The sequence below is a fragment of the Pleurodeles waltl genome, chromosome 3_1, assembly GCF_031143425.1.
Source record: "Pleurodeles waltl isolate 20211129_DDA chromosome 3_1, aPleWal1.hap1.20221129, whole genome shotgun sequence".
Taxonomy (NCBI): Eukaryota; Metazoa; Chordata; class Amphibia; order Caudata; family Salamandridae; genus Pleurodeles; species Pleurodeles waltl.
Genome location: NC_090440.1, coordinates 636,375,691 through 636,398,542, shown reverse-complemented (window position 1 = coordinate 636,398,542; position 22,852 = coordinate 636,375,691). Strand labels below are relative to the sequence as shown.

The following is a 22,852-nucleotide window of genomic DNA, read 5'->3' as shown; positions in this document are numbered from 1 at the left end:
ATTCTGAACACTGTGGAGCTGATGCCTAGTGCCCAGTTTATATGTGCAGACTGATAAAGTATATGTGCAATTGGCTGATAACGGATTGGTATATTTAAGTTACCTAGAAGTCCCTATTTTATGCTACTGTGCTCCCAGGGTCTGAAAGTTAAACGTCACTAGGGACTGCAGCAAGGATTGTGCCACCATTACAGTGAGAAAATGAAAACATGTCTCTAGGCCTGCCACTGCAGCTTAGCATGGCAGTTTTAAAACTGCCAATTTGACCTAGCAAAATACACCTTTTGCCAGACCAAAACATTTTTTAATAATGGTATGTCACCCCTAAGGTAGGCCATAATTTCCTGTAGAGCAGGGTGATGGTATTTAAAATAATGGGCATGTGCTCTTAGGTTTTACATGTTCTGGCAGTAAAAAATCTGCAAAATCGTTTTTCAAGTTAGCAAGGCTGGCTCTCTGATAGAAAAGCACTGGGTTACATCATAAGGCCCTAACTTTGGTTTGGGAATTGCTAGACTCATGATTCAAGTATTCAAATTATTAGGAATTTATAATCAAGTATGATGAAATTTAAATTACCTTTCTACTTTTAGAAAGTTGGCATTTTCCTGCCTCAAGCCTCTAGCCTTTCTGATATAATCCCCAACAGCAGTCTGTTGGGATGTGTGAATTACTCTCAGGAAAGGGAGCAAATAAGCCTGTGATGGGAGGAGGTTTGATGTCCTATTCAAATGATGGCATGGGGATATAGCCAGCAACTCTACAAGCTTTAAAGGGGTAGCTCCTGTCATTGGCAGATATAATTTACATGTAGGCTTGCTCAAGCCATTTTCCAAGTGTGCAGAGTGGTCCCAATTCCAGTGGGTGGAGACCCTGTCCCACAACTGGTTCTGTAGGAGAAGTTCCTTATTTCTTTAGACACACCTCAGGGGTGTGCCCAGAGGTCTTACCAAGGGAACACATATCCTCCCATGTTGGATTTTTACAGAGCCTGGCACTGTGGAATTGTTTAGGGTCAAAACCCTAGAAAATATGTTGAATTGGTTTTGCCCTGGGAATTGTTTCATTATAGATTAGGGAGTCACTCCCACTAGTACAGGACATAAATGTGGCACTCTTGGCAACCTTCCTCAGAACACTGCTGGACCTGTGGAAAACAGTCAAAGGACGGCACCTGCTGAACCAAAAGACTGGAAGTCAGAAGGACTGAGCTTGCTGTTTTGAATGTGGAAAGTAACCTCCAGGGCTGGTCCCACTGCTCCCACTTGGAGCCAGGACAGAAGAATGAACTCCAAGGACTTCATGCCTCCTGTTAAGCTCAAGGAACACAAATCCTACAAAAAGCCCCCAACAAAGAAGAACCAAGCTGATCAGTTCCAATTGGATTTCACCTGGTCCTGTATGGTGACTTGTATGAGATTAAATCACCGAATGGTGCCTAAAAAAGGTCCTGGCTCTATAGTGTACTCTAGTGCCCTTAAGAATGTGAAGGTGGACAGAACCAGAGGCTACCACAGGACTGCAGCTGAACTGCAGTCGCAACAATGCATTGCCAGTCAAATTCATTTGCCAGTTTGTTAAGCTGAAAACATATCGACTTCCAGAACAATTTGGAGGATTTCACCAGGACCAATGCCGAGCAGTACCCCGCTGTTGTCAAACAGCCCGTTAGATATAGGCGGCAGTCTGCTCAACCGACAAGATGATTCCTACAGAAAAAAGACTGAGGGCCTGATTTAGAGTTTGGCGGATGGGGTTACTCCATCACAGATGTGACAGGTATCCTGTCTACCGCATTACAATTGCATGATATCCTATGAACATCGTAATACAGTGGAGGGGATACCCATTACGTTTGTGGTGGAGAAACTCATCTGCCAAACACTAAATCAGGCCCCAAGTCAGAAGCAAAACTTTTTTCTGGGAAGAACCTGGTCTGTCTGTCCTACAGGCCATTACGGTCAGCCTTAACTTATGGTCTAGCAGGTCCAGATACCCGTGGTTCGCGCTTTGAGCTTTTTGGTGCTAGAATGCTTTAAAACTTTTGAAAATCATATCTCTGATTCCCCTGATCCAATATTTGTTGTTTGTTGTTTCAGTGTCTATTTGTTCATTAAAATGTATACTATTTGGATTTATTAGTGGGATTGTTGTTGTGATTTTGACTTATTAACTGCTGTAGTACTGATAAGTGCTTTAAATGTGTTTCCTTTGAGCTAAGCTTGATTATCCTGTGTCTCATCTACCCATTACCTAACTGAACCTGATACAGAATAGTGACATTATTACTTGACGAGGTTTCACAACCACCCCAACTAATAATCTACATTCTCACAGAAGACTAAACAAATGTATTAGTAAATAAACACAATTTGCTAACATAAGTCAAGTACTTTGATTCAGCCATTCAAGACTGTGGACATGCCAAATCATTGATGTTTCAGGGTGGTAGGCTTTAAGATAACTGCATTTCTGCCACACATTGAGCATGGATAATGAGAATGAAGACAACGTTTCATTTTTGAACTGTGAAGTAATTGTGGGCACAGTAGAAGGGATTTAGCAGATTCAAAGCAAATTACAAATCAATAAGCGTCAGATGGGGGGGCGTGGCCAAGATGGCGGCCGGAGCGGAGGCTTAATCGAAGAGCTCCGCTCTCAGCCCACCGTTGCACCAAAATCCTGAGTCCTGCTTTGCCCCAAAGCGCATGGGTTGGCAGCGGAAACATTGCTCGACACCGGTGGATGCTCCGGGAGAGCTGCGCCCAGGAAGGCGCGGCGCGCGGGGAGGAGCCGGAGACGAAGGGGCGGAGCCGGCGCCATTGCCCGGGGTCGCGGACTCCGCCTGGACGTGCTGCACACTGAACCGGGAGAGGAACGGAAGGGTGTCTGACCCCTTTGGCCCTTGGCTGGTGTCCCCCGGCTCGACGCGGAGGCTGCAGAGCGAGGGACGACCCTCATCCTGGAGGGGGCGCCCCGCCCTGGCTGAGCCCGGCCGTGCGGCCCTGGTGGAAGACCGAGAACGGTGGGTGCCCGCACGGGACGTTCGGGGTCCGCCCCGCTGCCCTCGCGGGGTGAATCACTGGCTCCCATTGCATGGCCACTGAAGAGCCCTGGACCCAGCGCCCATTGAGGCTCTGCTGACGTGGCGGCGGGAGCGACGTTGTGGCCCTATCGCGGAGCCACTGCTCCTAATTGACCGCGCCGCGCAAGCTTGCTGCGGCCTTCCCCAGCCCACCGGTTTCACCATTGGAGCCCTCATTGCTCACAACTGCGGAATCGCTTGAGGTTCTGGATTGCGGGCAGCCCCCCTTTGGCGAAGAGAACTACACGGCGTGCCTGGCCCAACTGGGTCCTGCTTACCGGTCGGGGCGACGGCTGCTACGCGGCAAGGGGCATCTGTGAACTAGACTGGGCCCAAGCCTACGGGAGCGGAGTAAATTTGGTGGAACTAAAATGGACACCAACATTAGAGCGGGATATGGAACCCCCCTCTGAACTTGAAGCCGAGTGAATCGGAGGACGCACTGGGTGGAGACCGGAGGCATGGTTGGACACTCCCAGCAAATATCCTGCTACTAACCCTAGTAGAACGAACAGGGCAGGATAACAAGAAAAACATGGTCAAACCGAAACACCCCAAAACGGGGTCTCTGGGAGATGGAGACCCTCCCCCGCCTACTGGCCATGCGGACATGCAATCGACCACATCTCTACAGCTGAATGAAACACTACGCACGCATTCCCTCCAATTTGATAAAATCATGCAAGCAATAATGGACACTAAGGCGGTCATTCCAAGTCTGGTGGGCGGCTACGGGAACCGCCAATTGGCCGCTACGCGGCCAAAAGACCACTGCCGGCATTCCAACTTTCCCGCTGGGCCGGCGGGAAGGAGGCCTGCAACACAGAAGCCGGCTCCAAATGGAGCCGGCGGTGTTGCGGCCGTGCGACGGGTGCAGTTGCACCTGTCGCGCTTTTCACTGTCTGCTAGGCAGACAGTGAAAAGCCGTCCGGAGCCCTGTTAGGGGGCCCCAAGACACCTGTTACCGCCAGCCTCTTCCTGGCGGTGACAACCGCCAGAAACAGGCTGGCGGTAAGGGGGTCAGAATCCCCATGGCAGCGCTGCTTGCTGCGCTGCCATGGCGGATTCGCCCAGCTGGGGCAAAAACGGCGGGAAACCGCCGGCCCCGGTTTTCTGACCGCGGCTTTACCGCCGTGGTCAGAATGGGCTATGAAGCACCGCCAGCCTGTTGGCGGTGCTTCCGTCATCCGCAACCCTGCAGAATGACCCCCTAAGTCCTCGCTGGAAGGGAAAATCAACGCCACAGTACTGGAAGTCTCCTTGCTGCGCGCGGACCACCGCAAATTAACAGAAAGGGTCCACAACACTGAAACGAAGCTGAAAACTGTCCAGCCAGAAGTAATAGATATGAGAACTAAAATGCAACAAATTGAACTGGACATAGCTCAACTACAACGTAGGGCCGAGGAAGCTGAAGGACGGTCTAGACGCAATAACAATAGATTCCTCGGAATCCCTGAGCGTATTGAATCCCCTAAGGCAGAGGTGTTCTTAGAGACCTCGCTGAAAAACATACTTAAAGAACAGACCCCTAGCACAATACCAGTGATCGAAAGGGCGCACAGAATTCCGAGCAGACCGCCTCGCCCTGGGGCGCCGCCCCGACCACTAATAGCACGCTTCCTAAATTATAGGGACAGAGACTTGGTCCTCCAATACTTTAGAACGTCAGACCAGATCACGCTGGAAAATAGTAGGGTCACGGCCTACCCTGATGACACAATGGAGGTACAGCGCAGGAGAGGAGAGTATATCAAGATCAAGCAGTTGCTACGAGAAAAGGGCATCACTTACTCCCTCATGTTTCCAGCACGACTACGCATCGTCATGGACGAGAAAACCCTAATGTTCCCCACACCTGAAGATGCATGGACATGGATCCATGCTAAAGGATTGGTCGATCCGGCCAAGGAAGACATACTATCCGAAGAATGGACTACCGCTAGCTCAAGAAAAAAAAAACTAAAACGTCCTCCCGCCCCACAAAAGCGCAAATGGCGTTGGACCAAGCACAAATATTAAAAGACACCAACTCATTTGCTTGTGCATTGCTGGATACCAGGAGCGAAACGGACACCAACGACACGGGGGAGACACAAGCCCATCCCCCTCCCCGTTGCTGGTAGGTCCGGACCTCACGCTGCGATCGGCGGACAAACTTTAAAAGAGAAGGATTGGCGTCCATGGCCCCTCTCCGGTAGCGGTAGCAACTGAGGTGTAACACGCCCTCAACATCGGGGCTCTCTCCCTGAGATCTTCAGAGGATAACGGCCATGAACATGAGAAGCAATGACTGAATCTTTGAAAACTGAACAAATGTGCATGGGACTGCAGAGGCAAAGACATATCCTGAAGGTGGGCCATCCAAGGGCCCGACCTCGATTAATCCATGACCCCCTACACCTGAACGGTATCCGAATGGACCTGACTTCCCTGGAAGCCACTTTAGGCACCGGTTGTGCCACTTTGTTTAACAAATGGACACTGTCCGCAATATCCTTTTGGTTGTTATATTTTACTTTTTCCTTCTTATTCTTAACCCACTACGGGTTTCTATTTTCCTCTTTGATGTGCGGGGGGCTGGTGGGCTGGTGGGGGGAGTGTTTGGGGTGGGCTGACGGGGGCGCGACGGGGGGTGTGGGGGTGGGGCGGTCGGAAGGAGTACTGATCAGATAGCTCTTTGCGGCTTTACACAACACAATGAATAAGGAACCTATATATAACTTAATAACTTGGAATGTGAAGGGCATGGCCGGAACTAACAAACATCATAGAATACATGCGTACCTAAAACACCACCATAATACACATAGCAATATTACAGGAAACACACATTACACCTGCAGAGGCTGCTCGGTTGGAAAAATGCTGGACGGGCTCAATATATAACGTTGGCGACTCATCCTTTGCCAGAGGGGTGCTGGTCTGGATAGCCCCGGGTGTTCCTTATACAGTACAACACAGCATAAAAGACAAGGATGGCAGGTTTAAACAACTAAAGGGGCTGTTGGATTGGGAAGAGATCGTGATAAATGGACTTTATGTCCCGAACATTAAGCAAGGCGAATTTTTACAAACAACGGTGTCGCAATTAACCAACAACCTAACTACATCATGCATATGGGGAGGGGACATGAACTGTGTTCCACACGTAGATAAGGATAGGTCACACCCACTGATCGTAGCCACCCCGACAACAAAAAATTCTCTAATACTAGGCACATGGATGGAAGAGCGACGTCTGACCGATATATGGAGGCACTTGCATCCACATGAAAGAGAATATTCCTATTATTCCCCAGTACATCAATTACATACCCGGATAGACCTCATCCTCACCTCACAGAACCTAACACATAAAATAATGAGCGCAGAGTAGTCCGCCAGGGTAATCTCAGATCACTGTCCACTCATAGCACAAATAAGATGGGGCAGAACCCGCTCATGTATTCCAACCTGGTGACTGCAAACGCAATTATTACAAGACCCCCCATTCAGGAAGGATATAGCTACGCACATCTCAGCATATTTCACGTTGAATGCTGGGACGTCTAGTACCAGGGCTATTGAATGGGATGCTCATAAGACAGTTATAAGGGGGGTATGTATATCAACCACAGTAGGAGTACGTCAGACATTAGTGCGCGAACTCCGAGTATTGGAACAAGAAATCCAATGCTCTGAATGCGAATTCGCTAAAGGCACTATATCATTAGCGAAACTCACTAACATGCGCTCTAAATGGACCAAGACAGATAGTCGCCTCAGATACTTCGACTACCGACACTATATGGCCCGTACACACGCAGAAGGCGACAGATACGGCAAATTATTAGCATGGCTTATAAATAATGAACGCCGGAATCTCCCCATAGGTGCTATCCGTCTGGAAACAGGGCAGATAGTTAATAAACAGGCAGAGATAAATAACGCTTTCAGAGAGTACTATAGCTCGCTGTGCCAAGCATGGCCACCGCCAACTAACACCCAACTAAACGACTTCTTCAGCGGCATTACCCTGAGTCATCTGACTGCCGCTCAAATAACAGAGCTAGACAGACCGATAGAGATAGCTGAAATCCAACGTGCACTACAACAGCTAACGCACGGCAAAGCACCCGGCAGCGATGGTATACCTATTGAATACTACAGCACGTTTCAATCCCAGATTTTAGCCCCATATCTAACAATGCTAAAGGAAGCTCTAGAGCGGGGCCAGCTCCCTGATACATGCCGGGAAGCGTTGATAGCAGTATTGCCGAAGGCAGGTCGGGACCCATTGGATGTTCGCTCATATAGGCCATTATCATTGCTAAATACAGATTGCAAATTACTCGGCAAGATACTAGCCAACCGCCTGCTCCCATGTGTATCAGAGCTTGTTCATCAAGACCAGGCAGGCTTCATACCTGGTCGCAGTACGTTCAGCAACATCAAGAATTTGTTGCGCCTGATGGGAAATTTTCCGGTAGACGGTGAGCAGCAAGTGGCAGTCTCACTGGACATAGAAAAAGTGTTTGATACGCTGGAATGGCCCTTCCTAACAGAAATACTCAATCGTATGGGCTTTGGGCAAACATACATCGGCTGGGTGAGAACATTGTATACTGGCCCAGCGGCTAGGGCTAAGACGGGGGACACGATCTCCGAAAAATGTAATATTGGAAGGGGCACCAGACAGGGATGCCCGCTATCCCCACTCTTATTTGCACTTGCCATTGAATCCCTGGCCGCCCGTCTCCGTATAATGGCCCCCATATGGGGTGTCCTAGATGGCCAGACACACCAGATAGTCTCCTTATATGCAGATGATGCGCTGATTTTTCTACAAGACCATGCGATGGCCCTTCCGGGCTTATTAGAACTTCTAAAAAAATTTCGCGCAGTGGCTTATTAGAACTTCTAAAAAAAATTTGCGCAGTGGCCGGGTTAACAGTGCACTGGGCAAAATCGTGCATATTTCCTATGCACCCGGTCCCTGAAGCACTTAGAACGCTATCAAACCCGGGTGGCTTGAAATGGTGCTACACCACATTTAAATATCTAGGTGTAAATATATACCATGATAGTCAAGATCTAAGAGATGGTAACCTTGGCCAAGTGGTCAGGTGAACGAGGGGCTCCCTACCCTTCTGGTGCTCACTCCCATTGTCTCCTGTGGGCAGAGTAGCCATTCCAAAGATGATAGTGCTGCCACGCCTCCTCTATTATTTCATGGCATTGCCCTTGGTAATGCCGGGCTCCTTTTTCAAACTATTGAATAGCTTATTAACGGACCTAATATGGGGCAATGGCCGCAGACGTGTCGCATTAATGAAAGTGCTCCAACCGCTTAAGCTGGGGGGGCTGGGTGCCCCCAAATTTGAAGCTTACTACGCAGCTGCTCAGATACAATGGATATCTACCTGGATTGGAAACCCCACCGGTGCGGAGGCACGGAGGGTGTTGGTGGATCTCGGCAGAGGGGAGGTACTGCAATACCTCATGAATCGGACTGGCCCGGGACACACAAGTAATATGCTGCTGTCCACCGCATACTGGGCTTGGGGCCGGTACGCTCTGCAATGCGGAAAAGATCCGCAGTACTCCCCGAGGATCCCACTATTGGCTCATCCGACGCTGGCAAAAATAGCGGGCAAAGTGGGACTTAACGCCTGGGGTAGCAGAGGTATACACACACTTGGGGACATCTACCAAGATGGGCAACTTCAAACTTATGAGGCATTAGCTGACAAACATGCGCTGGGTCAGGGGGGATTCAACACAAACAGGAAACAAGCAAAAAATAAATGGGATCGTGTGTTACCGGAACCCTTAACACTGAACTCGTGGGAACAGGCGATGAAAATTATTTGCGAGGTCTCACGTAACCCCCGCTTCCGAGACACACAGTTTAATTATGTGCATCAGACTTATTTAGCACCACACCGCATAACACATATGTTTCCCCGATCACCGCAGACATGCCCCAGATGCGACACAGAAGAGGCCACTTTTTATCACATGACATGGGAATGTCTCCCGATTAGGAACACATGGATAGACATAATAACGTTGCTTGCTGAATGGACAAACACCACACTATCCCCAACTCCCGAAGTGTGGGGTATAACACCCCACCCTAAGAAACGCAAACGAACATATAAATGCATTGCCCTGGCATTGGTGCTGTATAGACGCCTTATTGCCATGCAATGGAAGGCCCCGGGCGCTCCCAGTGTTGCCCAGTGGCGAGAGGAGGTAATACGCTGGGCCAAAGCAGAAACACAGACACTACAGAACTTACTGGATAAAGGTATCCTAGTTAAAGGCCTAGATGTATGGAATTCATTTGTGATAGCTGCAGCTCACTTCGACGGCAAATGTAAAACATTATTATAGAGGTTAACTGACACTCATGGGAAAGAGGTAAACCAATATAAAAACTGTAATACTCCTCGTATGAATCCCCAGATGCATCGTTGGGGAGCTGAAATGCGCAGCATGTTTATGAGACTTGTGGATGGTGAGTCCTGCTGTTTCTTCCTCTTTTGATCCGCTGCCCACACGCCGCTGCCCTCAACCTGCTGGCGGGCTGGACCCCTGTTGTTCTGGGATAGACCGGTTGTGTGCGGGGGCGGCGGTGTCACTGGGATGGGCGCCGGGACTTGCAGCGTGATTTGAGGTGGCGCCGTTCTCCCCCCCCGGCGCCTGGCTCTCCCTGCTGCCGCCCCCCCTTCCTCTGCCTCCCTCACCCCCCATCTGCCTGTGCCCACCGTGCCCACTCTATTTCTTAGTTTAGTCTTTCTCGCTATACCTCTTTGTTTCTTTAATAACTTTGCACATGTCAAACGATTGCGTACCGTGAAAATAAACTCTGTAATGCCCAAGCTGGGTTACGGTGGACTTGAATGGGACTCGCAGAATGTGCAAACAAAATAATCGCTATGAACAATGCGTGTTGAAACATAATGTAATCTCTTGTATTTCACTTGAATGTTGCCAATAATAAAAACATATTTTAAAAAATAAAATAAAATAAGCGTCAGACGGTTGGCAAGTCCACCAAAGCATACTGACCAAGCAGCTGTTTTCTTTTGCATTAGATTTGAGAAAAGGGACTCTGGAACATAATTGCACGTAGCGTCTTTAAAACAAAAATGTTTTAACCTGCATTATGTTTCTCTTGTAAAATATTTGACATCACAATACACACCATAATATTCATATTGTTGTGTTATTAAGTGCTAACAACACAGAAACCACACTATAGAAGCCACATGTTGGTACTATTCTGGAAAGCGCTGCACCATGTTGTAAACTTACAGCTTTCCGTCCACCATAATTGAGCTGTTTTCCATCTCAACGACCACGCCATCAATCTTCATGATGATGTGGGTGATGGTGGGGACATCGTTTAGCAGTGAGCGTCTGATCTGGATATTGAATTCCTCGTAGTGGCTTTTGCAGTGTGAGGAGTAGACATAGTTGCAGACTCCCGGGAAGCGGAACATATCCCCATCAAAAGTCTTGATGTGAAAGTTGCCCCATGTGCTGCACACTTGCCCGTTGTGAGAACTGGTCATGGCTGGAAACATAAAAACAACCTGCATAAATGCTCCTTTTTTAACAGTGAGGATATCACATCAAACAGACTTATTTAGACTGTTCACTCAAAGTGTTCTCTGCGTTCAATTGATGAACTCCTGTAGCATGAAATAAATCACAACAGTTACTGGATATCACACACCAGATATTAGTTAAATTCCATTTTACCTCCTCCTCCTTGCTTCAGGCAATTCTTTACAACTGCCCACAGTGCCCCCAAACTCTTAAACATGTTTGTCAGCATTTAAAATGCCATCAGGATTTGACAGTCTCTTTCATATCACTAACAGGTTAGGTGGTAGATGGGTCAATAGAAGGTGAGATGGAAGGGGAGCAGCTGGGAAAAATGCATGAATATCAAAGCCTCTTGTGTGCAGTCATCACATTTAGGGGACCATGATCTGCTGTGTGCCTTTGCATAGCTTTATATATGAGTATGTCCCCTGAATATTCAAGCTGAAATGTCAAAGTAAACAACTATGAAAGTCAAAATGTCAAATCCAATGTATCATAAGGTGTGTATAGGTTTTGTGCATCTAACTCCACATATATGTACATTGGTAACATTATTATGATGTCTGTGCATCATTGTTGATGAAGACCTCCACATCTCATTGATTGTTTGACCAGGCTCTGTGTGTCTGAAGATGACAATGGGCCTCATTCCGAGCTTGGCGGAGGGGGTTACTCCATTACAAATGTGACGGATATCTCGCCCGCCATATTAATAGTTCTATTATAACCTATGGAACTTGCAATACGGCGGACAGGAGATCCGTCACATTTGAAATGGAGTAATCCCCTCCGACACTCGTAATGAGGCCCTCAGTTGTTCAATCACACAGCTGGCAGACATGTAATGACATTGGCGATGATAGGCGGGCTGCTCTGGACTTGCACAGCTCATGCTTTCTTTGAGCATCAGCATTGCGCCTTACCTCAGAAAACTCATGTTTTCAAGGTATGTAGATGTGGCGTTAAGAATCATAAGTCTGTACCTCCTTGATGTTCTTTTACCTTTCAATATTTTGGTCTTTGCCTTTCAGTTGTCTTGTATCTCAACATTATTAACCTCAATATTGAGAAGTACAATGATATACCTGTAAGTCAGCCAGCCTAAGTCAAATATTTCCAGAGGGGACACATCTTTTTGCATCACACCCCAAGGCAGATGAGGTAAGAATGATGCATTAGAGAAAGCACAAAGTATATGCGAATTCATTCTGAGATTTGGGATTTTTACAGATAGAAAACCATGTTTCTCTTCTCTCCTAAATAGGATAAAGAAGTTCCACAAGGCAGTGGCGGGCAGTAGTTTTAGGAAGGAGGAGGGAACACGTACAGGGCTTAAAGATGAAGTGCCCAGGTCTGAGGCAAGGAGTGACACTACCCCTTCTTGTGGGTCTATTTTAGCTCCTTGCCTGGGCACAGTATTTGACTTAGCTCAGCTTGCTTTCTGTACCCTTTCACCCATATAATATGCTCTGTCTTTCATTTGATTTTATTAATTTTAGCACAGATTGTTTTATTGGTGATGTTTTTTTCATAATCAGTTACAATTCTGCAAGAGCTTCACTATCAGAGTTATGCATGACATATTTTCATTTTCTTCTTTTGCCCCGGGTTGACAAGAACAAAATGCAAAAAACACAGGATAATATTTTGGTATTGCCACCACAAGACTGTGCAAATAGTCTAACAATTAGGTACATACCTGTGTTAGGCTTATTTTCCAAGAGTAAAACATGCCACTTAAATAAACATCTTGTAGGACAAAAAGGGTAGGAAGGGTTCCAAGCCAGGATTTTCCATCTACACTGCATGTCAGTTTGCAGTCGACCTCAGCCTTTGTGTCTCTACTAAGCCTGCTCTAGAGACTGGAGGCCGACCTTGTACTAAGGAAACAAGGGTGGGCTGTTCCTCTGATGGACACTACATGGATAGATTTGGCTTACACTGCCATGCTCTTGCTATTGGCTAGTAAATAGGCTTTAGGTGGGAAGTATATATTCATGTTGAATGCAATCTGTTTTCATTGTTCACCTTTACATCTTTGGTCTTCACAATCCTGAGTTTTGTGTTCCTTATTATCCTAATCATTGCAGCTTGTGCATTTTATCATAGAATGTAGTCTTTTCAATAAATATATTGAAACTATCCTACATGTCCTTTCTTTCCTGTGTGTGTAAGAGACTTGTATTTTGGAGAGAAAAAGATAAGGCTTGTTCACCATGATTCCCTTGAGGGGTCTTCAGAATTCCATTTGCTAGACTGTTACAAATCACTTTTACCACTTGGGTTTGATTAGGGTGCTGCTAGACAGCTGGGAGGGTTGGGCAGACAGCGGCCAAGTGGTGTGGGAGTTACTCTGTCACCTGAAAGCAGAGGTGCTGCTGCCCCAAATTCAGCAGTCTTGTTGAGTTAAAAAAGTCCTTACTATATCCTTGTCACTGAGTGGGGAGGGCCTTGAGGACCTTTGCTGAGCTGCTGAGGTCACACCCACAGGAGCTGTGAAATCCTCAGCCCAGCAAAGTTCAGCTCATGCAGCAATGAGCATGTGCATTTAGCGCATGTCTAGCTCCCCGCTGCCTTACCTGAAAATGAAGAGTATGTGCCAGGCTGACCTTTGCTCATCCTGACAAGCACTCTTCCTGAGGGGCGGAAGGTGAGGGGGGTAGCCCCTCAGCCCCTATGGATGAGCCATGGCTGCCGCAAGGTTCTTTTCTTGTTGAGCTTCTGTGGAGGGAAAGCATGCCATTCAAAAATCTCACTTCCCTTGTATTTTTGTTTCTGTTGCAATGGGAATTCAAATATGTGGAGTTCTTGCTATGTAAGACGTTCTTCCTGAACAGGACACCCTTTAGTGAGATTTTGAATCTTCAGGCTGCCAGTGAAATTCTTCAGGCATGGCATGATCATGGGCTTCCAATCAAAAACAAGTTTGGCAGCTTAGTTTTGAAAAGTCTTGAAGTAGGAAGCTTTAAATAGGTAAAGACTTAATATACAGGACATTAGTGTAGTTCAGCTGGAGAGGGTGATGATGAATCACAGCAAGTATTAAGTAATATCAGGTGTCAGGTTTGGCCTGCAGGTGGTGGGGTACTAGGATCTTCAGATGAATTGCTGTAAAGTTGAAGAACTGATTTACTTTACCATAATTATTCACTGTCACCGTCTCACCCATGTTCATTGATGACATTTTTGACACTTTTGAAGAGGTATGGTGATAGTATTTTATTTAAGTTAACATTCTCAGAACTGCCATGGGCAGCAATATGGGACTAGCACCATTATTTAGAGAAATCACCCTTCCCATGATTTGTGGATCTTTCAAAATGTACCTAAAGAAAGCAAGCAAAGGAAATAGCCCTTTGTGAAGATTTTATGTATGCTGTACCTGAAATCCAGTTCTATTTGTTGTGATTGTGATCAAGGTGCAACCCTTGCAGACCTATTAAAACTTGAGTTTTGAAATAAACATCATCTGACAGTTACAGTCGTATGATATTCTCTCATTGTTCCCCAGTAAGCATGACAATGAAACTAATTAACACAGAATGATAATTGGGATTTCAGTTGTTGAAAGACACCAGTGGCAAACCGCTTAGTCCCCACGGAAACCTAACCAGGAATGTAGCTATCAACAGCAAAGAATTCACAGTTGCCAAATGCGCTGTGTATTTAAATTATAAACCCCTACAGAGGTTTAGCTCGTATCTTATTTTTTGTTTATTGGCTGCTTATCTAAATTAGTATCATAAAAATCATTGCTATGTCTATAGATCCATTTTCTTTTTTTACTGTCGCTCATTCTGAGCCATTCTGAAAAAAAATCTAAGGCATCAGATTAAATGGAGTTTCGGCCAGTTTTGCAAATTTCCACCCTACAATGATGAAGACCAGGATCCTACCTCACTGATTGGAAGCAGAAGGCTTCTCTGCGATATAATACTTGATAACATTACTAATCCAAAACTAAAAATAGTTATTGGGATGATATATTTTAGATCAGCCTGTCTTTTGCATTATTGTAGATATACCCATTCATATGTGGCTGCTACGTTTTTTCTGTCCGTTCTCTGACGAGAACTGCATAGAAGAAGACATTTTTGATATCGAGATCAGTGGGAAACACACAGCGCATATTAAAACTAGTAAGAACATTGAAATAAGTGAGATTCCATTTCTTATGTCTGCAATTTGATATATCAGTTACTCATCGGCATGAAAGTTCTCTGCTAGACTGATCTGGATTTTTGCAACTGATGTTGAATCTATAAGTAGGGTGCTTTGCAGGTCTAGCTTCAACAATTTTTATGCTAATCTTGCAAAGCAGCCAGAGGCCCACTGAACACAATGGGCGCCTCTTTATAACACCTGCATTAGTTCCTCTAGTAAGGTTTCTGCTTTGTACTTGCAGCTCGTATCATGTTATAAAAATTAAAAAACAAGTCCCAGAATGCAAAGCAGAAACGAGTGAATAATGCATTGAACTAGGGAGCTGGACAACTCTATGAATGCTATTAAAGGGCTAGTGTCCCGTGAGTATCACATTATAAACATAAAACTACAAGTCCCAGAATGCAAAGCAAAAACATAAAATAATTGAGCGCACCACGATTTGAACTAGGGAGGTGAACAACTCTACAAATTTTAGTCCAAGGGCTGGCTTCCAACTTTACGATATTACAGTTGGAATGCCCTCTTGAATAGTAGTGTATCATAGTGGCAAAGTCAAGATTTCAGCACCTTTCCGGAGTATTTTCATCACGTACTGCAGCTACAACTCATCAGCTGGGGTTGGCTGTCTGCACAGGGGTTGGAACCGGCTCTAGTTCACAAATTTCACAGGTATTAATTAAGGAGTTCAGTAAAATTGTAAGATTGTGCTCAAACAAATAACTCATTATTCCTGGAGGCCCAAAAAACAAACATCTTCAAAGTAGAAAACAACTTAAAAGCGCTATGCAGTAACACGGCTGCTGCATATAAATGTTAAAGCACTAATTACTGATGCGACATAATTTTGAAGCTATATTAAGCGTATATATGTTCAGCTTGCTGTTACAGCTGTTTTTGTTTTTCGTTTCTGTTTAGCGTGAATCTAATGTAAAAATGTAAACATAACTCTGGCGATTAATGTTCTTTCTAGACAGAAAACGGCTTTGTATTTCCGCCTCTGGGTCAAATCTCACTCAAGGTCCCTACCCCCTGCTTCTGACTCCACAGCGACCTAGTTTTCCACACTGGACACAGTGACGCCTAAGATAATGTACTTTTGCCTAGTGGAAGCTTAGAGTCATCATAAGGTAGCACAGACGGTTAAATGTGCCTGCTGCAAAGAAAGTGTGCTAGGCAGATCACACAGTGTATATAGTATAAAAATGTCAACATAACTCTGGAGATGTATGTTCTTTCTGGTGAGAGAAGTGGAAGCTTGGACTAATGATAAGGAAGAACACAGGGTTATTGTGCTGCTGCAAAAAACGTGTACTAGGCAGATCACAAAGTTAATGTAATATAAAAATGTCAAAATAACTCTGGTGATTGATGTTGTTTCTGGAGAGCGAATGTACTTTTGTCTAGTGTAAGTTTTGAGTTATTGCTGAGGGTTAATATGTTAACATGTACTGAGCAGATCGGAGTGCATGTAATGTTAAAATGTCAAAATAACTCTGGCGATTAATGTTCTTTCTGAAAGAGAACGGCTTTGTATATCCACCTCCGGGTCAAATCTTGACTATGAAACCACTGGAGGTCCCTACACCCTGTTTCTGACTCCACAGAGACCTAATTTCACACACTGGACACAGTGATGCTGCGTACAGCTGGCCTAGGCATGGCGGACGATGGTGCTTTCAACACACCTCAGGACCTGAAAAAAACGCTTTCCGATGTGCCTTGAAGTGCTAGCGCTAATGAAAAACAAACACAGAAATATTTACCATGAATTATCTAAGAAGGGAATCCTGTAACCTACAGATCACGTGATTAAAAGCCGAAAGCAAACATGAAATGACTCTTTCTAGCTAACAGTGAAAACAATGTGAGCAGTGATTCAATACTGCCGATCGAATTCACACTCTGAGCGCTGTGAGGGACTTAGCAGTCATGGAGTGCAGACAAAAGAAAAAAATGCTTTCCGATGTGCCTGAAAGCACTAGCACTATTAAAAATCAATTACATAAATATTTACCATGCATTATCCGTGAAGAAAACCGGTAACCTACAGATCACGCAAATAAAAGCCAAAAGCAAAAATGAAATTACTTTTATTAGGCAACAGTGTAGACAATGTGAGTGGCTCTCCAATACCGCCGATCAGGTTTGCGCTCTGGGCACTGTGAGCGCAAAGGCAGCCATGGAGAGCAGACATAAGAAAAAAGTAGTTCACCCACGCTGAAGTATATCGGTAATTGTGCAATAATCCACGCAACAGGGTCAGTCTGCAAGGCGGTAACAAATCCCACCCCAAGGCGGGACAAACGTAAAGCATTTACCAATGACATCAAGTTATTTTTGAAAGGCAAGGCCACAAACAAATGAAAGTGATGGGCATGAGGTGAGCGTGGTTAAAAATCCACAATACTTACAACAGGTCAAAGCGCTTGCGTGCTCGACCTAAAAACGCAGAAAAATAAAGATATTCCTCATAGTTGCATCATTCGTACATTACCCATAAGGCGGTGTAGGAATTTAACGTATTCCCAAACTTGTAAATCTGGGAAAGCATCAGGTTCCTCCCAGTTCCATGGGTGTTGCATGTGAATACCAAAGCAACTCCCATGGAATGCCGCTTTCATGCTTTTATGTGTGAAAGGGGTTCATATTTACAAGGCCATGAAAAGCCACGCAAGGTGGCTTTGCCTGGGCTTGTAAATATGGGCTGGCGCACTGCACCAACTGAGCGTCAACAAAAATCATGCTCCAGTGGAGCAGTGTGCTGCTAGTGCCTCAGATCTTTTGCAGACCCATTATGAAGGATAATTGATACTCAACAAAAGGGACTGGCTTTCCATTTGTTCCCCAAAGATCTTGATAATTACATCTTTTTTTTATTAATTGGTAAAGTGTTGTAAGACTTGTTGAATTGTGCTGTCTGGGTCTCAAAAATTGTGAAATAGTCACTTAACTTTGGCTGCTGCGTACAAGGAATCTCAGAAGCATTACAGATAGTAAAATAAGGATGTTTCAAATAACCATGAGCTCAAAACACCTCTCATTTAATCTTACATAGTTTGACATTTTGTGTGTGTTTTGCTATAAGACCAAAATTTGTGTGGCTCCCAATGGCAGAGAATGTAGAAAGGCCAAAACACAGGAAAGCGGGCAAATTATTTTGGTGAGAAGGATCAAAGGCATTTCAAAGCAATGTGGGACACAAGCCCAAGGCGGTGGCATCCAGGGCAATGCCAGTTGCATGCCGAATCTTCCTAGAATTGGCATATGTCTGAGGGTTTCTGCTTGCTTAATTTTGAGGTTGACTTTAAAGTTTCAGGTTAGTGGGTCCACTGTATACATGACTGAGACTGTGAATATAAACTGGGGCAACTTTATAGAGCTTCCCTTTGTAATTATTCATCACATCCACAGGAGATGGGGTAAGCCATCCACAGCCTGGGCATTTTTAACCAATTGACTTAATAACGCAATCATTTTGAGGACATCCCATCAATCAATCAATCAGGATTCATAAAGCGTGGATATTCACCCGATAGGGTATCCAGGTGCTTGCAGGTCTTGGAGACTTATTCGAACAGCTAATTCTAGAGGGACATTCAGAATTCAGGAAGTGAGGTGGTAGTCCAGAGGTGCATGGGGAGACTGTATCACGTTTTTGATGTGATGTGAGAGAAAGAGCATCCTCCACTTCTGTTTTGCTAGATGAGGGGTGTATGGGCAAGTGAAAGGGAGACAGAGCGTAGTCTTCTCTACTGCTGGTGGAAGTGCAGGCAGTGGTTAAGGTATGTGGGTCCTTAGCTGTGTAGAGCCTTAAATGGTAGGTCAGCAGCTTGAAATGGCATCTCTTCAGTAGCGCGAGCCAGTGGAGCTGCCTGAGGTGGGGTGTGATGTGGTTTCGTCAGGGGAAGCCGTGGATGATTCCTGCTGTTGTGTTCTCTATGGTCTGAAGTCTCTGCAGGAGGAGTGTGCCGATTCCTACGTAGAGGGGGTTTCCGCAGTACAGTTGGCTGGTGATGAGGGCCTGTGTCACAGTGCCTCTCACGAGCAGGGGTAGCCACTTGAGGATCTTATGTAGCATACACAAAGAGAGGAAGCAGGCGGAGGAGACGGTATTGATCTGTGATTTCATGGTTAGCTTGTTGTCAATGATGATTCTGAAGTTTTTGGCATGGTCGGAGGGAGTGGGTGGGAGTCCTAGGTCTGATGGTCACCAAGAGTCTTTCCATGTTTTGCTGCTATTGCCAAAGATCAATACTTCTGTCTCGTCTGTGTTCAGCTGCAGGCAGTTGTTCTTCATCCAGTCAGCGATACTTGTTATACATCTGTGGAAGTTGGTTCTGGTGGTGGAGGAGTCGTCAGTGAGTGAATGAATGAGTTTGGTGTCCTCTGCACATTAAATTATATTGACACTGTGGGATCTGACAATGTTGGCCAGCGGGGTCATATATGTGTTGAAGAGTATGGGGCTGAGGGATGAGCCCTGATGGACACTGCAGGTGATCTCCTTAGGTTCAGACTTTGAAGGTAGGGTGTGGATCCTCTGGGTTCTTCTGGTGAGAACCGAGGTGATCTATCTGAACGCATCCCCTTGAATGCTTATGTGGAGGAGTCTTTCGATCAGCATGTGATGGGAGACGGTGTTGAAAGCTGCTGAGAGGTCGAGAAGGGTCAAAGCTGCTATTTCTCCTCAATTGAAGATGGTTTGGATGCTGTCAGTGGCTGAAATCAGTGCAGTTTCAGTGCTGTGACTGCTGTGGAAGGCGAATTGGGAGGTGTTGAGTAGCTGGTTCTCCTTCAGGTATGTCATCCCTTAAAGAGGCTGTGAGAAAGTCATCTTTGACCTTGATCACCCCTAGTTTTTGACTGGTACTGGTGGTTACTCACTCTGATTGTTCCCTGGGCTCTGCTGCTCTATTTAAATGGTAATTAGGCATAAATATAATTGGCTCTGACAGCCTACTTATATGTCCCTAGTATATGGTAGAACATGTAGGTTTGGGGACCCCAGTTGAGTTAAGGCACCTACGTGTGTACTGCTGTGGTGCCTGATGTTATTTTAAGGGCATCCCTACCTTGCTGGCTGCTTTTGAAATAAAACTAAGTGAAATTTGACTTTGGAATTAAAAGTAATTCTGAAGTCTTCAACTACCTTATCTTTACATATAAGTCACCCTAATGTCTGCCCTAGATGCCCCAAGGGTAGGGAGCAACCTAGGTAAAAGGAGGGCCATTATAAAGGTTGTTGTGTAAGTTCAGGTGAGGGAAAACTGCCAATTCAGTTTTTCCCCATTGTAGTGCATAGGCTAACATGAGAAAGCTTTATTTTAAATTAATGTCTTACTTTGGATAGGTGTGAGCTAGAAATACAATTCAAGAATCAACTCAATAGCTAGAATGAATCCAACAGTTTGCCAAGTTAGAATGAGCCCTGTAGTAGTCTTTCCTGATTGGTCAGCCTGTGTCAGGCCAAGTCAAGCTACCCTAATGAAGTGTGGAGTGGCCTGGGCTGAGACAAAGGGAGTATCTGGTCGGTGGAGAACTACAACATCAGATTGCGGGAAGGGGCTGGGTGGTGAAAAGAGGGAAAGACAGTGTGGACAAAAACCACACTTCTCCCATTTCCTGCACCCCCAGCCAGATGGGAGCCCTTGTAATTAAATTGGGAGAGGAGCTGGAAGAGTAGTGTAGGGGAATGTAAGCCCACCTGTTAGTAGGCTTAACCAGACCAGCACATCCAGGAGAGACTTTCTCCATCTTGAATTATTAAGAAACAGTGCTTTCTGGGATTAAAATGTGCCACACTTCGCAGGAAGTGGTAATCACAGAAGGTGGTACCATGTACCTCATTGGTCAGGGGTGAACCCATGCTTGCCAACCCAGAAACCTGCATAAATATGGAAGAACTGCCCAGCCACTCAGATGCCTGCTGGAAGAAATCAATAGAAGAAGGACTGCCCTACTGAACCCCTGGTCTGCACCAGGAAGTACTGCACCCACAAGGAATGCACCTGCTGCACACTCTGGGCTTTATCTCAAGAAGGTCTTTGCCTTGCTTCTAAAGATTCAGGAGTGGAGTCCCTGTAAGCAACACATACAAAGGAGCTACTACGAGTCCCCTGCATCAAGTTCTGCAAGAAGAGTCAAGCTGACCAGCGTCCAGTGGGATGTTAAAGAATTGACCAGGTGAATTGTGGGAATTGTAGACCCAACCCCAGAGAGCAACTCAGAGCTTCTGGAACCATGGATCAAGTTTACGGACATTGCAAGACCCCAAAATATTCTTCTGGAAGAATGCACGGAAATTTGGAGAAGTTGGAGCAACTTTGGAAAAAAGTTCCATACGGTTACCAACCCATCAATGAGACTCAAGCCGGCGACGTCGAACTATGACCCGGCTTGAGTTTCAGATTCGTTCCGCTGAAGTTCTGAAGCTTTATGATGTTGACAAGAACTTCAGGAGTAGACTGGGGCATTGCGATGAGCCAAGCCATTGTCGTAACATCACAAGCCAGCCTGATGATGAGCCCCTTCGGACGACAAGAAAAAAAGCTCCAGAAAGGAGACGATGGGACTGATTTGGATCTTGGTGGAGGAAATACTCCGTCACAAACGTGACAGATATCCTGTCCGCCATATTGCCATCTCCATAGGATATAATGGGATTGTAATACAGCGGATGGGATCTCTGTCACCTTTGTGATGAAGTATTCTCTTCGCCAAGATCTAAATCAGGCCCTAAGTCCAAAGGAAATTTTTGGCCAAGGCCTACCGCTCAGTGTATCCGACATGGACTCCATTGCGTTCAGCCTCAATCTTTGACTTTGTCCCAGTCAGGCGCAGCCCGGTGTCCACAGTTGGCGCTTTTCTCTTTTAAGCAGGGGAAGGATAATTTTACATTTATTCTTTAAAAATTCATATCTTCGTCTCCCTACATTGAATTTTTGTTGTATTGGTTTCATTTGAAAGAAAGACATTTGTTCCCACTTTTATAAATTAGTGTTGGATTTGTTTTGCATTTTGTGTCTTACTTATCTACTCCACCAAAAACTAGGTCTAATTCTGTAGGAGGCTGGACTGGCTTGTAGTGAGTACCAAGGGGTACTTGCACCTTGCACCAGGCCCAGGTATCCCTTATTAGTGTATAGGGTGTCTAGCAGCTTAGGCTGATAGATAATGGTAGCTTAGCAGAGCAGCTTAGGCTGAACTAGGAGACGTGTGAAGCTACTACAGTACCACTTAGTGTCATATGCACAATATCATAAGAAAACACAATACACAGTTATACTAAAAATAAAGGTACTTTATTTTTATGACAATATGCCAAAGTATCTTAGAGTGTACCCTCAGTGAGAGGATAGGAAATATACACAAGATATATGTACACAATACCAAAAATATGCAGTATAGTCTTAGAAAACAGTGCAAACAATGTATAGTTACAATAGGATGCAATGGGGAAACATAGGGATGGGGCAACACAAACCATATACTCCAAAAGTGGAATGTGAACCACAAATGGACCCCAAACCTATGTGACCTTGTAGAGGGTCGCTGGGACTATAAGAAAATAGTGAGAGTTAGAAAAATAACCCTCCCCAAGACCCTGAAAAGTGAGTGCAAAGTGCACTAAAGTTCCCCTAAGGACAAAGAAGTTGTGATAGAGGAATAATGCAGGAAAGACACAAACCAACAATGCAACAACGATGGATTTCCAATCTTGGGTACCTGTGGAACAAGGGGACCAAGTCCAAAAGTCACAAGAAAGTCGGAGATGGGCAGATGCCCAGGAAATGCCAGCTGTGGGTGCAAAGAAGCTTCTACTGGACAGAAGAAGCTGAGGTTTCTGCAGGAACAAAAAGGGCTAGAGACTACCCCTTTGGTGGACGGATTCCACTAGCCGTGGAGAGTCGTGCAGAAGTGTTTTCCCGCCGAAAGAACGCCAACAAGCCTTGCTAGCTGCAAATCATGCGATTAACGTTTTTGGACGCTGCTGTAGCC

The 22,852-nt window shown here is 45.5% G+C and overlaps 1 protein-coding gene across 1 annotated transcript in view; it reads right to left on the bottom strand.

Moving 5' to 3' along the window:
* The window catches only part of LOC138284406 (mucin-2-like), a 1,072,535-nt gene that overhangs the window by 998,412 nt on the left and 51,271 nt on the right, over positions 1–22,852 (bottom strand). The window contains exon 3 of the mRNA XM_069223143.1: positions 10,391–10,652. Coding sequence (XP_069079244.1) covers positions 10,391–10,652 — 262 coding nt within the window. The remainder of the gene's footprint in view (positions 1–10,390; positions 10,653–22,852) is intronic.